At 36.1% G+C, this 14,769-nt stretch overlaps 1 protein-coding gene across 1 annotated transcript in view; it reads right to left on the bottom strand.

The window, feature by feature from the left end:
* Positions 1–3,562: 3,562 nt before the first annotated feature.
* Positions 3,563–14,769, bottom strand: part of GABRG3 (gamma-aminobutyric acid type A receptor subunit gamma3) — a 286,706-nt gene continuing 275,499 nt past the window's right edge. The window contains exons 8-10 of the mRNA XM_053934678.1: positions 8,917–9,113; positions 7,386–7,415; positions 3,563–4,165 (exon numbers count right to left, since the gene is read on the bottom strand). Coding sequence (XP_053790653.1) covers positions 3,887–4,165; positions 7,386–7,415; positions 8,917–9,113 — 506 coding nt within the window. The 3' untranslated portion in view covers positions 3,563–3,886. The remainder of the gene's footprint in view (positions 4,166–7,385; positions 7,416–8,916; positions 9,114–14,769) is intronic.

The following is a 14,769-nucleotide window of genomic DNA, read 5'->3' as shown; positions in this document are numbered from 1 at the left end:
AAGGCTCATGTGTCACTGCTGTTCCAGCTGACGAATGTGCAAACCTCCAGGTGGATAATTTGAATTAGCTGTGGGTTAAATTGAATAAGAGGACTGCAACAGATAAGAGCTGCACAGCAATAAAAAATAATTTCTTTTTCTTCTTTTAGCTTCACTACTCATCACTGTCTCTGTAAAGACACTTCTGGCTTCTGTAATTTTTATCATTTTTATTGGTATGCACAATATAGCAATATACAGTTGAGAGTTGATTAAGGAGAACATGAGAAAGAGAAGGTTATCAAAATGCCTGACGTGTTTTAAACTACACCCCTACTTTTTGGTTAGAAAGTTATATTAAAATTGTGTGGCACTGAAGTTCCACATTACTGCTGGACCTTGAGAGAGCATAAACTGGCTACAAGTTTTTATACCCTTATTCTTGGAAGAGTGGCTGTAAAAAAAGGAGCTGTCAATTTGCTAAGCATCAGAACCAGGAAAACTGAGGAGACTGAATTAAGCAGACCAATATTTTTTATACATTCTTAATTGCCTTGAAAATGCTGCCCTCAATAAAGAAAAACTATGCCCAAGAACTTTTAATTGAAGGGGAGAATAAGAGGACTGACTTTAGATCCTCCTGGGAAACAAAGGTGATTAATTAAAAAACCCTTACAATCCCTTCTGCAACTTCGACAAGGAAGAAATGTAATGTGAAGATACATGGTTTTGAGGTCTTACATAGCCAAATGTGCTCATTTCACTGCTCATTTGGTTTTTCCTTCCTCTGTTCCCTTCCTTGGAAGGGTAAAAAGAAGTACTAAATAACAAAAAAGAAGTAGTTGAATAAATGCAAGTCTCTAATATGAAATGATTTGATAAGAAAATGTTCTAGAATGCTAAAATACAGTTCTTACATTTCTCATGGGACAGCACACAAAAATGTTACCTTTTGCCAATTTGCAAAAGAAGCAAAAGAATATCTGAAGGTGAATGAAGATATTCTTACTCCTACAGAAGGATATGGCACACAGATGTATGCAGACCACAATGGCATTTTGAATGATGCAGATCATAGAAAACCTGTCTTCCCTGATCTCTAAGGTTTTTCAGTGGCTGCCAAAGCATGGAGCAGTAAAGCAGAGAGTAAGCAAAGTTACTTGGAACCAGCAGAGGAATGCATTCAAGAGCCTGCCAGCCTGCAGCCACTTGCCTCACATAAAAATCAATTTTTTTATAACCCCCGAGCAGAATAAATTACACGGTAGAATATGTCCTCTGCTCTCACTGTAAGAGCAGAAGGTGGTAGTGTTTGAAGCTTCTTTCTTGATTTAGGACAGTGGAAAAAGTTGGAATTATTTGCTTCCATCTTCTGTTTATGAAAAAAATCAGAAAATGGGCAATATGAATAGACTTAGCAGAATCAGTCTTCCAAAGAATGATCTGTTGGGATTGTCTGCTTTCAGCAAGGCTCATGAGCAGCCATGAGCAGAAGTGCAAGAAAAGCATATGCTCATCATCTAACATGGGAATGTTCCAGTTCCCAGAAAATTCACACAGTATGGAATTGTTAAATAAACATCACTTTACCTGTTCAAGATCTTAATGGTGGAAGGCACCTAATTATGCATCATTTGTTTCAATACTACCACCAAAAACAATTGATTGTGCAGTGTTTGCAGGATCACCCCCCCTAAAGGAAAATGGTTTCCATTCTTTTTATTCAGCTTGGAATATTTCTAGTATTCTTGCAAAATATGGCTGAAGGTGACTATTAGAGTAGACTAATTAATAATTAGAGATCAGGATATCCAACTCAAATTTAATCACCTTCTTGCACTACCTAAAATACCACTATCATCCTCAAATTAAGTCCATACCTCCAAGTGCAGGACACAGGTTTACAGAGCAGTTAATTTGCTAATTAGAGTTAGCAAAATTTTCAACATGTATTTTGAAATCAGAAGGTTATCACTGGTTTAGAAGACATCAGATTGGGCAGATTTTTCTAAAAATAAGGCTTTGATTCTGCCTCAAAATATTACTTCTCTGTGCTTCTAATTTGATTTTTTTCAGTCCTTACAGAAGTAATTCCCCTCCATGACCTAAACACAGCTATGTTTTAGATAATTGAGACAAGTTAAAAACAGAAGAAAGATTTTGAAAAACTAAAATTAACTTTTGGGTTAGGTTTTTTTTTTTTTTTCCCTATTAAAACTCAGTGGAAAACCAGAGCAACAGTAATGAGAGACAATGATGTTTCAAAGAACATAATAGCATTTCTGTTCCTTTAGAATTACCATTGCATTAGTTTTTGCTTGTTTGCAGGGTTTTCCTTTTGAGGAAAAAGGAACTCCTTTCAAGTCACATCCACTATTCATTTTTTCATCAAATACTGCCTGGAAGAGACACACATTTTTTGAGTTCATTAAAAAAATTATCTCCAAAAGAGAAAAGAAATAGAATTGTTGTTTTAATTATCTTTTAACTTCAATCTTTTGTAACAATTTGTCATGCAAAGGGTAGTGAAAAGCTATTGCTATTTAATTCTGGATGTGTTTTGTTTGCTTAATAACAATTATGTAGACAGTCTGTAAAAGACATCACTTAGTTTAATACTGTAAAACTAGTTTTTGAAAAAATGGGTAGTTTGGAATTGAATGCTGAAAACCTTGAAAAATACAAAATTGTTTTTTAGTGTAAAATATAGTTGGAAATTCTGGAAAAGAATGAAAAGAACCTCTTTCTACATGTGGCAGCTATTTCATGTCTATTCCAAGTGTCACAACTGAGTTCCTGTAATGCACTGTTCAAGCCACAAGTGTTCAGTCTTTAGCTCAGGCACAGGGAACAACTACTGTGAGTAAATATTGCAGTGTTTAATGCTATGAAAAGAAAAAAAAAGTCCTTTGGCATACATGTTTTTCAATTTTATAATACAACTTTGAAAGAAAAAATAAGAATGCATGGGCACACTTTTGTAGCAGACTGAAATCCAAAGAAAGTCATATATTCCTGGTGCTACTATAATTTTTACTCATGGGCTATGCACTATGAACTGCTACAGTGACACAAATAAGCAGGAATCTTGTCCTGCTTCAAGTATAGTACTTTAGAAATCAATGACCATCCTGTGTTTAATGAGTCATAAAAAAACACAGTTAAAAGCTTGAAAAACTGTAGAAGATATGCCTACAGCTGCCTCTCAGATAGGCATGCCTTATTTATATCAAAATTATAGCTTTCTTCTCTTTCTCCCTTTTCACCTCTAAGTTAAAACCAATATGTGTGGGTAAGTGGCTAACTCAATGAATCTCAGACCTCTGCAGAACGTCACATCCACGTTTTGACCCTACCAGACATTTCTTGTTACCTCTTGGTGGTTACTCTATATCAAGGAGATCATCAATTTCCCCAAACCTATGGTATCAAGCAAATTTAAATACAAATGAGCGTTTTCATCAGCTTTGGCTTATTTGCTAGTGCCAGTGTACATTTCTCTGAGCCTTAGGGATATGGCAGCATTTTGAAGAAAGTTATGAGAATGAAAAATAAAAATTTAATATTTAAACTTTTCCTGAATTGTGAATAGCTCCTATGGTAAAGGACAACAGCAGAGATTTTAATATACAATAATTATTCATAAACATCGCTTACACTACAAATTCAGCTGAACTTTGTAAGAACCTTTTTCTTAAAACAAACAGCAGTTAGGAGAGAATTCTTCTGTGTTTTTCTTTTTCAGGAAAATACATTTTAAAATTCTTCATCAGGCTCTGTGATGGTAAAAGTTAATATGGTCTTTTTTAATTGGAGATGAAACTGACTGTGTCCTTCACTTTTTCTGCACTTTCACCATCCATCCGCAGTGAGAAAACACAGCAGTCTTCACTGCTACAGGCAACATTTAAAGATAGAGGTATCCGACCCAGTAGACCAGGTTAAACAGCAGGAAGGATGTAGGGAAAAAGACCCTAGAGTAAGAGTCCAGTTCTAAGATGTCTATGTGAATCCGTCCTCTCCTCCATGAACCTGATTTACACTCTTCATAACAACAGAAAAAGCTCTGACAGTCTTTCCCATCCAGACATTCATAGACACATGCATCTTCAAAATCTTGCCAATACATGGCATTGTTCAATGTGATGACTGTAGTTGGTGGTCTCATATCAAGTACAGAATAATTCTGAGGAGAGAAAAAAATTGCAACAGTTTGATAAGTTTCCGTGGATGATGCAGTTCAAAATTAATAATCACAGCAGAAAGCAATCATTTTTTCACACTTAGGAGTTCACTTACCTGTCAGAATATAATTTGCAAGTTGTTTTAAACACTTGCAGCTACTACAAGATGGATTCTCAAAAATAAGGAAGATATCCCCCCCCACATTTACTTATACAATGTCCTCCAGTTTGCATAGGTGCATTCACTGCCTCTTAACTTTACTGTGATTTATAAAAACAGATATGGTCTGCAATAGATAGTGATCATTTCAGTACAGGTTTTCAAAATGCCATCCTGAGGCATGTCCCCTTAGTGCTTATCACACTAACCATGATCAGAAAGAGGACACTTTGATGCCATGCATCCTCACAGCAGCATTCATGCTTACAGACCTCTCCTTCAATGTACTCCCTATTAACACTTTGTCAGCTTTTCTGTCACATCATTTCCTTGGCATGCAAGATGCCTTCTCACAATAGTCTCCCCTCTCATTAAGCCACCCATTCCATCTTCACAAGTGTCACCTCCTCCACTGACATCACTTGAAAATGTCCCATCAGCTTTGCTGCCTGTCTGTACCATCCTGACAAGTCAGACACAGCCCTGTCAGCCTGGTTTTCTCTACCTGAGGCCTCTCCTCTCCCTGGCACTGTGCCGAGCATTGGCATTGCCTGCAAGAACATGCTGGCTGTGCCAGGAACAAGCTGGTCACAACTGCTTGCATTTAGGAGGATGCTCAGGGCTCTTGCTTCCATATGACACAAAGTACTCAACATTTCCTGCTGAAAGTGTTGGGGAGTATCTGAAAACTTTCCTCCTGGATGTGAAAAACATTGGTGATATGACTGATGTGCCTCAGTGGAAATGTTTCCTTTTGATATTGACTTAATTTGCTTTCTACAAATCTTTTGGTTTGGCATGTTGTAGTATTTCCCATCTCATTAAAAATGCTGGTCCCTGAGCTAAGAACTTAATGTGGCATCCCTCTACTTAAATGTTGGCACTGCCAACATAGATTACATCTGAACAACTGCCCTACGGAATCCAGTCAATTACTTCTGGACACAATTCATTTTATCATAAGTAAATGCTAAAATGTCTCAGGTGCATTCTGCTGTGAACTGAAAGCTGATTGCAGTTTAGAAGCAGATTATTACAAATCTATTTGTTGTGAATGACTTTATCTCTGAGAATAGATGACAGAAATCACACCCATATGGTTTTCTCTCTCTTTTGTAAAGTTTTGTGTGGCTTGTTTCAGAGCCTTACAATGTGAAAAAGGTATAAGATTATTGTACAAGCAGTCTTTTTTGACTCTAGTACATTGGAAAGAAAAGACTGACTAGAGTATACACAGAGTTCTACTATACCACTAGGTCATATATTGCAGGTCTTTATGAAAATTTCCAACTCAGGGACTGAAATTTTCCATGCCTGTCTAAAATATTTATGTTTAAAATAATAAAGGCTCAGAGAGGTTTTGGTGAGTGAAGATAAAAAAGTGCTCTGTCTCTGCAAAGGAAAATTCCTCATGTCTGGGGTATTTTGTTGTTATTTTGTTATATTAACTATCTGCTCAGGACAGAAGATAAAATATTTGCCCTAATAATACAGAGAGATTCATCTGGTTGTTTTAATCTCTGTCAAGTAGGAGGTATCCTGAAGTGACAAGACACAAGAGGAAGGTGGATGGCTCCCCCCAGGTTCTATGTGTCCAGCTGAGCTGGGGTTGGGAGGAGAGTAGTGAACACACTGTGAGCACCATCCCAGTCCCACCCAGGAGGTCTGCCAAGGCAAAGCACTTCTCCAGGGCCTTGGACAAGGCAGTTTAGGTGCAGTGTTAAACATGCTTAATAATATTGTTACTGACAAGGTATATGTGTGTTTACTAGGAGGAAAAGAAAAGGCTTGGGATTACTGGAACATGGGTTTACTGAAATTAATAAATTTCACCTTTTAAGTGCTATCACTACAAAGCTGAAAAAGACAAAGTGATATCTTGAAAACCAGAGACATTGCTTATTTAAGCTCTAATTTGAAGATTTTTTGTATAGACAAACATCCTGCTCAGTACCTATCTTAAGGTGAAAAAAAAAAAAAACAGTGAGTAAAAAACTTGAAAATGCTGCAAATACTTTCCAAGCAGATTAGAATGACTAGTTCTAGATAAAGGCTTTTATACTCTAATGTCCTTTTAATTATCTTTCCCTATAGCTCTTAATTGGAAAAAGGAAAGTGCTACTACCCATTCAACATGCTCTGTTAACTTCATCTTCCAGAAAAGTCTGTCCAGGGAGTGACAGCAGTAGAAAGTGGATAGATGTGATGCTTGCTGTAAACCACTAATTGTCAATGAGTAGAATTTCTAAGTTATATGAAGTCTTAAATTGCATTAGAGAATTCATTTTAAAAAAAAAAATATATTTTTTTATTTGTAAAAGGATAGGCTAATAACATGGATCTGGCAGTTGTAAATGAGAAACTTCAGCATATCCAGCCTAAGAAATGCAAGCCCCAATGTTTTCGTTCTGACTCTGTTCTTATCTGATGGCGGACCATTCAACCAGCTGGTTAACTGGCTTCATGATTTCTGAGTGCTTTATATTTGCATATACTATAGCAGGTATGCATACAACTTAGAGACACAGTTTTGTGCTCTGTTCCAACATTATTGCTGCTGCACATATTCCATTTGTAGATAGAGTACAACTACCTGTGTTCAACTTGTGTGCCCAAATTATTTGAAAATCCACCTGAAAGCTTACTAAAGGTTTTCATATGCATAAATGAACTTTCTTTTTCTGTGAAACTTAGTTAAAATTTCATAGACATTTATGACATAACTTGTAATTATTACTTTCTCATAAAATGTAGTGAGAAACTTCTGTATTATATAAAGCAGTCGCACAACATTTCTGAGGTAAAAATAACACATAATATTCTTTACTTGACCCTCCACCCTCTCATATCACTTGACAAGTCCTTATAGAAAGAGGCAGCTATGTTCCTCTACCACAGCTGAAAACAAACTGACCTTTTAACAAAAAAGCAAACCAATATTTTTAGTGATGTCAGGGTAAAGCATAACATAGCAATACAGCTCTCTCAGGAATTAGTGTAAGTAAATGTCAACCACCTATTTGTGCCCCCAATTCTCTCACTGAATAAAGTAACTTACTTACCATTACATGACCAAAACTTACATCAGGTAGCTTAAATAAAGATAACAAAAGAATTATTCAGAAGAAAACATACTTAGTGCTTCACATGCATCTATATTCAATAGTATTCCTTGGACCAAGCCCTTAAATGCATAAAACACTCCATGCAGTGTGTTCTATATGTAGTGGATTCAGCATAATATTCTGTACACTTGAAAACGGCATGAAACTTCAGCAGAATGCACATCTGGTTTTCACAGACTAAAAATCTTTTTTCAACCCATTAAATTTATTTATTGATCGAACAATAGGTAAGTGAACGTTTTTTCTGGTGTTAATTTAAATCCCGTCAATGTTGCATGCTTTCTCACGTCTTTATTCATATGTCTGGAGTTACACCCTACTAACAAAGATACTCATGACTTTTTAATTCAGTCTTTCTATAGGATGGCAATTTTTGTTTGATCACTAGCAAGTTCATTTCACTCTCAAACTTTTCTTTTGGTAACAATCTTTTGCTTTTGTGAGCAATGCATTTTTGCAAGAAGCTATTTTGGGTTTAATGGAGTTGTCATTGACTAAGTAGTGGCTTTCTAGACTTTCTCTAATCCCATATTTGTTTCAGCTTTTCCTTCATTAGTTCTTCATTCAATCATTTCCTATAGCTCTTCATTCAATCCCTTTTTACATCATGACCTATTATTCCCTAAATTTAGGCTTCTCTCTCTTCAATTTCCTTTTTCACATTTTTCCTATTTGGCTTTGATTTCTGATTTGAAATGTCCTTATTTCCTCAATTACATACAATGGCATCCAACATCTCCAACTACTGATCTTGAACAAATAATATTTATCACTGATCTTGAGTGGTCAATCCCCTTCCGTATGTTTACACTGAGATTTTTTTCTCTATTAAATTGCCGCCTCTCATTCTGATAGTCATTTATGAAGTAAACAAGGCAATTCTTCCTGCATTATTGTTTTAGTTGATTCTAAATAAATAGCTTTTATGTTTTTCTGGGTGTTACAATTAGAAGTTGTTTTTTGGCCAAAAGTGAGCCATGCCTAAAACCTTTTTAAGTGACCTCCAGTTTTGTCCTTGGAAACATGCGCTGTTGTGCACAGGGCTTAAACCAAATGCTGGTTCCCAGCAGAGACAATGAAATTCTGCTTATAAATATTTCTAGACTTGTTAAGCCATGAAATAGCAATGCATTTGAATATACACTGATGTGCATTTATTTGTATAACAAGTTATGCAATCTGTTTCAGTGGGAGACTTTTCTGACTACTAGCACAGTAATTGCAGGACAAAGGATGTGTAGACAGGGTTGCTGCTCCATGGCTGCTTCTGTTAGGAACAGACCTGACTCAGAAGGCACGTAACTGCTCCTACTGCTACTGCAAGTGACTTTTCCATCAGCTTTCAGGGCAGATCACACCACTGGGAAAATCTTGGAGGAGTGAAGTTGCCATGTGATTACAGGCTACCACTGAATGATTATCTGCTCTCTGAGCTGCACGAAAAGAAATTTAAATGCTCCCATCTTACCGACTTTTTCTTCTTAGTACAGTTTGGTTTCCTGCAACTTGAGTAGTAGTTGAGGGTGGCATACTCCATCAGAGCAGCAAATACAAATAGAAAGCACACAGTCACAAACAAATCCATGGCAGTGACATAGGAAACACGGGGCAATGACTTTCTTGCGATGGTACTCAAGGTTGTCATGGTCAATACTGTGGTGATGCCTGCAGAGAGAAACTTGATTTAATTGTGTGCAACATCACTTCTCTATATCACAAAAGAATATTTGGAAATAAACATACAAAACAGAAATCCAGAGTGTACCCAAGTAATTGAAGAATTTCATTTGGTATTATTAAGAAATAATGGAAAATAATATCAGTAAAGACAAAGTTATTTTGTAAACATGGTTTTGCTCTGTTGTTTATTTTCATCTTTGCAAAAGTGACATTCCCATGCCTCTCAATATGCTTTTCTTCATCTCTTCCTTTTTCCGATCTCAGTTAGGTTGAGGGACACAATGAAGAAATTTTTGAAGAGAAGTATGAAGCAGAAAAGATACTAAACCCAGAAAAATAAAATCAATAAACTTAGTAAGCAGTGAAGGAAACAAACAAACAAACAAAAAAAAAAAAAAAAAAAAAAAAAAAAAAAAAAAAAAAAACTCTGCTAAAATCTGACCAAGAATTCTGAAAGTATGTCTTCACACCACTGCTTTCTTGGGAGTCCTCCAGTGCCATTTTCCTTCTGAGTAAGGGAAGTCAGTGTTACTTGCTCAGTCAGAATAAGACTCTTATACAAACTTCAGATGCAACATTAACAGAAATAGCCTTTTTAATTCATACAAAGCATCACTTCTGAGATTGATTTAGTAATAGTGAATACAATAGTGAATACAATAGTGAATATCCAAAATGATAAAACCAGTGCTAAAATGAAATCTATGTCATGTAAGTTATTTGACTCCTAGTAATTCATACAATTTCTCTTCATTCCTGAGCAATAGCAGTCTTTTCATTTCCAACATGTTATGAACTGCATGTCTTCTGATAGAAGAAAACCCAACTTCTCATTGGCTAGGGAAAAAAAATAAAGCTTTCCCATAAGTAAGTCTCAAGAGAGAATCTTCTCAACAAATAACATAGCTGTAAGGTAATCTTTCTTTTTTTATAGTTAAAATTATGTTTCACAATTGTGCACAGTGTTTGAAATGGTAAGGAATGACTGAAATTATGCCTTAAAGTTAAATAACTTCTTCCTAAAAGCACTCTGGAGAGAAAGAAGTATCTGTGGATTACTTTTGACTACTTTCTCTTTATGAAGGATTGTTCATCTCTGACTTGTAAATTTTGATATAAGCTACAGTGATTTGATATAAGCTACAGGAACAACCTTCCCCATTCAAGCTAACAGAAAGTCCCCGGAAAAGCCAGACGGCAAATTATTGCCTGTGTCTCCACCTTAAATAAAATTTTTTAATTGAATTCCTTATATGTCTATTACCCAGAAACAAACAAACAAACAAAAAGTTTCTGAAAAAAATCACAAGTCAATAACCAAGATGAAAGCAATGCTGATAGGAAGTGGAAAGTGTGGACTTTGTGTGTGCCTTGGACATCTAAAAGCCATTTCCTGAAATCTATGCCACCTCCTAGTATAAGCAGATAGGGTTGGCATGATCCAGAAACCTCTCCATACTCCTCAACATCAGTTCTGTACCCAGCTGATGCTTTAAAAAAGCTGCAAAGACTGTGTTTAGCCATTTATCACAGTAGCCAACCACAGAGATGCCCAAGTGCAGAATTTTTGATTTGACCCTTACTGACTATAGGTCAATCACTTTCTGTATGGCCTTGACCCAGGCCTGGGAGTCACTAATTTCAAAAGAACCACATCCAGACTATGACATACCCTACAATATAAAATAAAGTTCTTTAACACTTCCTAATCCACGTTTAGATTTCTGACACAAAAATGTCATTTTCAGAGCCACACGTACATGCTTTCAGGCATTTTACTATCTTTAGAAAAAATCTTCAAAATCTATAGAGTTCTTCCTGTACAATATACAGCATCCTGTTTACCTGGATTCAAAGTTTTTATTTCAAGTTTTTATAAGTTTTTATAAGTTTTATAAGTTTTTATTTCCCACTTATCATGTGATAGGACAAATTTTATTAAAAGGCTAAAAAAAAAAAAAATTGTTTAAGTATAGAAGTCCTGAACTCAGCCTGTATCCTACTCCATGCCCTAAGCCTGAATGTGAAACACCAGCTCAGATCATGCTTGCAACTGGATTCCTGCTCACATTGTAAACAAGCACTGAGTTTTTGAAATTATGAAAATTCTATTTAATGTATCAATTTTACATCTAGCAAACAGGCACAAATTTTAAAATGTTAAAATGAGTTTATGGGGATACATATGGAGAGGAAAGAGAAAGAAGGTGCACTAGATGATACAGTTTCATATTTCTGTCCATTTACAAATCAGAAGATATATATATGTGTATGAATAAAATTCAGCACCATTATTTCCAAATATAATATCTAGTTTCCATACCCTTAGTTCATTTTATCTCTCATGCTAAGGAAATTCAGTTTGTTGAGTGGCTTCAAATGCATATGTCTTGCCAGATGAAATTGTGAAGTCTCTCACTTTGTGGAGTCCCATATGGCAAAGTGAGCTTTGCATCTGTTATTGAAATTCACAGGGCTCATGAACTATCTATTTTGACAGAATTTTAGTATCAGCTAACAACAGCTCTGAGGTAACCTGACTTCAAAATTTTCAGGTAGAAATTGTAAATATAAGCTTACCAAGTCTCGGTGTAAATACCATTTTGGGACATTAGCTTCTCTCAGTAAATCCCATACCAAAGATGCTATTTGATACCACAAAAAGGACTGAGTGGAAGATCAAATTATGCAGATCTACATAATGCATGAAAACACGAACTTTTAGATCATTGCTCTAAACAGTTATTTAAAATTACTACTGCTTGAAATCTGCTTACTGGACAACCATATGCAAAGTGAGGTGGCAGGAGTTTCAGGGTTAGAAACTCTTTGGACAGCAAGGCTAAGTTTTTATTTTCTTGAGGTTATGTTGATGGGACACTAAAGGAAATGTCTTCTGCTTTCATGCGTGCTATCACTTGTTCATAAAGTTCGTTCTCCATCTTTCTGGTCTGGCTCCTGTTTTGAGTACTTTCTTGGTTTTCTAGTGAATGAGGTAAAGATGAAATGGCAAGGTAAGCAATGTTCACTTTTTATTAAATATCATCTGTATCTTTTTTTTACATCAACACATTGCTGGCCTTGATACCCACAGTATCTTTTTAAACTGCACTTTGATCTTGCTCTGTAGCAACTGCCTGGTCCTCTTACATATTATACCCATTTTGAAAAGTACAGGGAAACTGGATGAAAGCTTCAGTTTAACTTAATTCCCTTCATCTTCATGGAAAATAATGTATTACTTTTCAGATCATAACTTTTCTTCAGGGAAAAGTTGCCTCTTGACTTAGAACATTTTGAGATAATTTTGATTACTAGATACAAGCAGAAACTGCAGAGAGACATTTTTTTTTTCTCTTTGAATGAAGAGCAGAATAACTCAGGATTAAAAAACACAGTTCTCATCCAGCACTCAAATTTTACTTCCATTTTCCCACTGACTCTTCAGGTGCCCTGGAGTTAGTCTTGTTACCAATCTGGACCTTAGTACCTCAAAGTGCATGTAAAAAGGGGATTATAAAACCAAGTTTTTAAAGCATGCTTTAATGTCTCTGGATGGTACTGCTGAAAGCATACTTATGATCCCAAACCCAAAATATTTTTTTTTTTCCCAGAATGGAAATACATTAGTTAGCATTATTCAGAAAGGAATAAAAACTGTTCTTTTTGTAACTGTGAGTAGTTGCCAATAATTTTGGAAATTATTCATTAATTTCAGAGAGATAAATATTTCCCTGGTGATAGTCCTTTACATTAATGCAGCTATACTTGTAGAATGTTTGTTGCACAGAGTGTCTACAATTAATTTCAACTAATTAGTAGGACAATTTCAGCGGTTTGCCTTTGGCTGCATTACTCACAATTTTACCGTGTGCCACTGTCCAGATGTGGATGTGTGCTGTTGCTCTGACAGATTTATAAGTTGCATTGTACATGTAGGTTTACAGCAAAATGGGAGCATCTGCTTACTCCATCCTGGGAATCAACAGGTCATTGTCTTGGGATGCAATTTGGGAGCAACAGGATTCTGTGCACAAAATAAGTGATCCATATATACTTGGCTTTACTTTTAGGAAAGTTATATTTTAGCCAATTAAATTAAATTCTTAGTTGGAGTTTTAGGAGTGAGTCATGACATCCATGGAGTAGAGGCTTGGAGCAACTAATTTTTATGTTCTTACTCCAAATTTATGACTTCAGTATCTTCAGTATACATTTTTCCTTTGTACTTCCTGCTGGCTGAGGGGTGAGGTGGAGAGTCACACATTAGAGATTAGTGATCTAACGTACTTCTGTGTCTACTTATTTGGAAAAATGAGCTGTGCAGTGTGGGGAACTACCCTTAGGTACAAGATATGAAAAATACTTATGGCAAATCAATAACGCAAAGTGTTCAATGTCTTTTGTCTCTTTTTCCTTCTCCATTAAGAAGGATAACCCAACTGGATGCTATGTGACTCTCCCCATGCATGGGCTTCAGACTCCCTTTTAAAAAAAGATGGAGAACAGTCAGTCTTTCCTTTTCTCCCGAGTCACCTAATTTAAGAAGAAAACAGGTCAGTTTAAGAGTTCAGCAGAGAGTTATACTTAAGACCTATTGCTCAATTTTCTGGCTATTAGAGGCAAGTCTACGCAGCCAGGAACAGGCAGATATAAACTGCTCTGTCCTCACCTGTGTATGGTCTTTTTGCCGTCCTGGAGGTGTTACTGGATAACAGAATAACTGTGAGTCTTTGTGTCCATCCTGTTGCTGGAGCTGCGGTTTACTGGCCCTTTGGCACTCACATGGAGGGAGTGAGGACTAAATATTCCTTTCCTGTAAAATAACCTCAGAAAAATGGACCTACATAGTAACAAACTCCAGCAGTAGGATGCAATTAATTGCTGGGAATGGCTGAAAATAGACATGCAAACTCTGACATAGTCTCCCCTTTTTTCCTAGACTGGTAGGTTTCTGAATCAGTTCATATTGGCAGACCTGGCAACCACAATCTGAACTAAGGTATTGTTTTTCCTTTGGCTCTGATGTTTACATATAATTGGCAGTTACATACCCCTATACCCTTGATGCTGTCAAAACCTGCAGGTCTTCCCAAAGATATTAGAAAAAATGTCTAAGTCAACATTTCTAAGTGTACACTAAAGCACATTGCCAAAATGCACATGCTGGTCCTGACACAAATGAGTTTCTGGAAAACCTAAACCAGCATAAATACTCACAATCTATGAAAAATATCAATACACCCAGTATGAAGCTTAACTTCAAGCATGCAAGCTAAAACACTTTGCATGAGTTAATACTGTTATATCCCACAGTTTTCTGTATATATAAGACATAATGCCCAGTGGGGGAGAGTTACAGAAGAAGCCAGCAGTGCAATTAATTAAGTCTTCAAAAATGTCACTAAAATATCATGGTGAGAACAAGGAGACAGACATTAATTCAAGAGTTTTATGTAAAATAGGTGGTAGTGTCATCCAAAGGGTCAGATTAGTTTACTTTCAATTACCCTGTTACAGGAAAAAAACCCAGTGGTCTCAGCAATAAGTTGATCTGGTTCTGCAAGACGTAGTAGTAATAATCCAAAGGCTATACCTAGTGGTGTCTTTGAAAGAAAGCTGACATTTTCAAATTGTAGTG

Source organism: Vidua chalybeata, chromosome 2 (assembly GCF_026979565.1).
Source record: "Vidua chalybeata isolate OUT-0048 chromosome 2, bVidCha1 merged haplotype, whole genome shotgun sequence".
Lineage (NCBI taxonomy): Eukaryota > Metazoa > Chordata > Aves > Passeriformes > Viduidae > Vidua > Vidua chalybeata.
The sequence above is the reverse complement of the archived record's forward strand: the minus strand, read 5'-3'. Positions and strand labels throughout refer to the sequence as shown.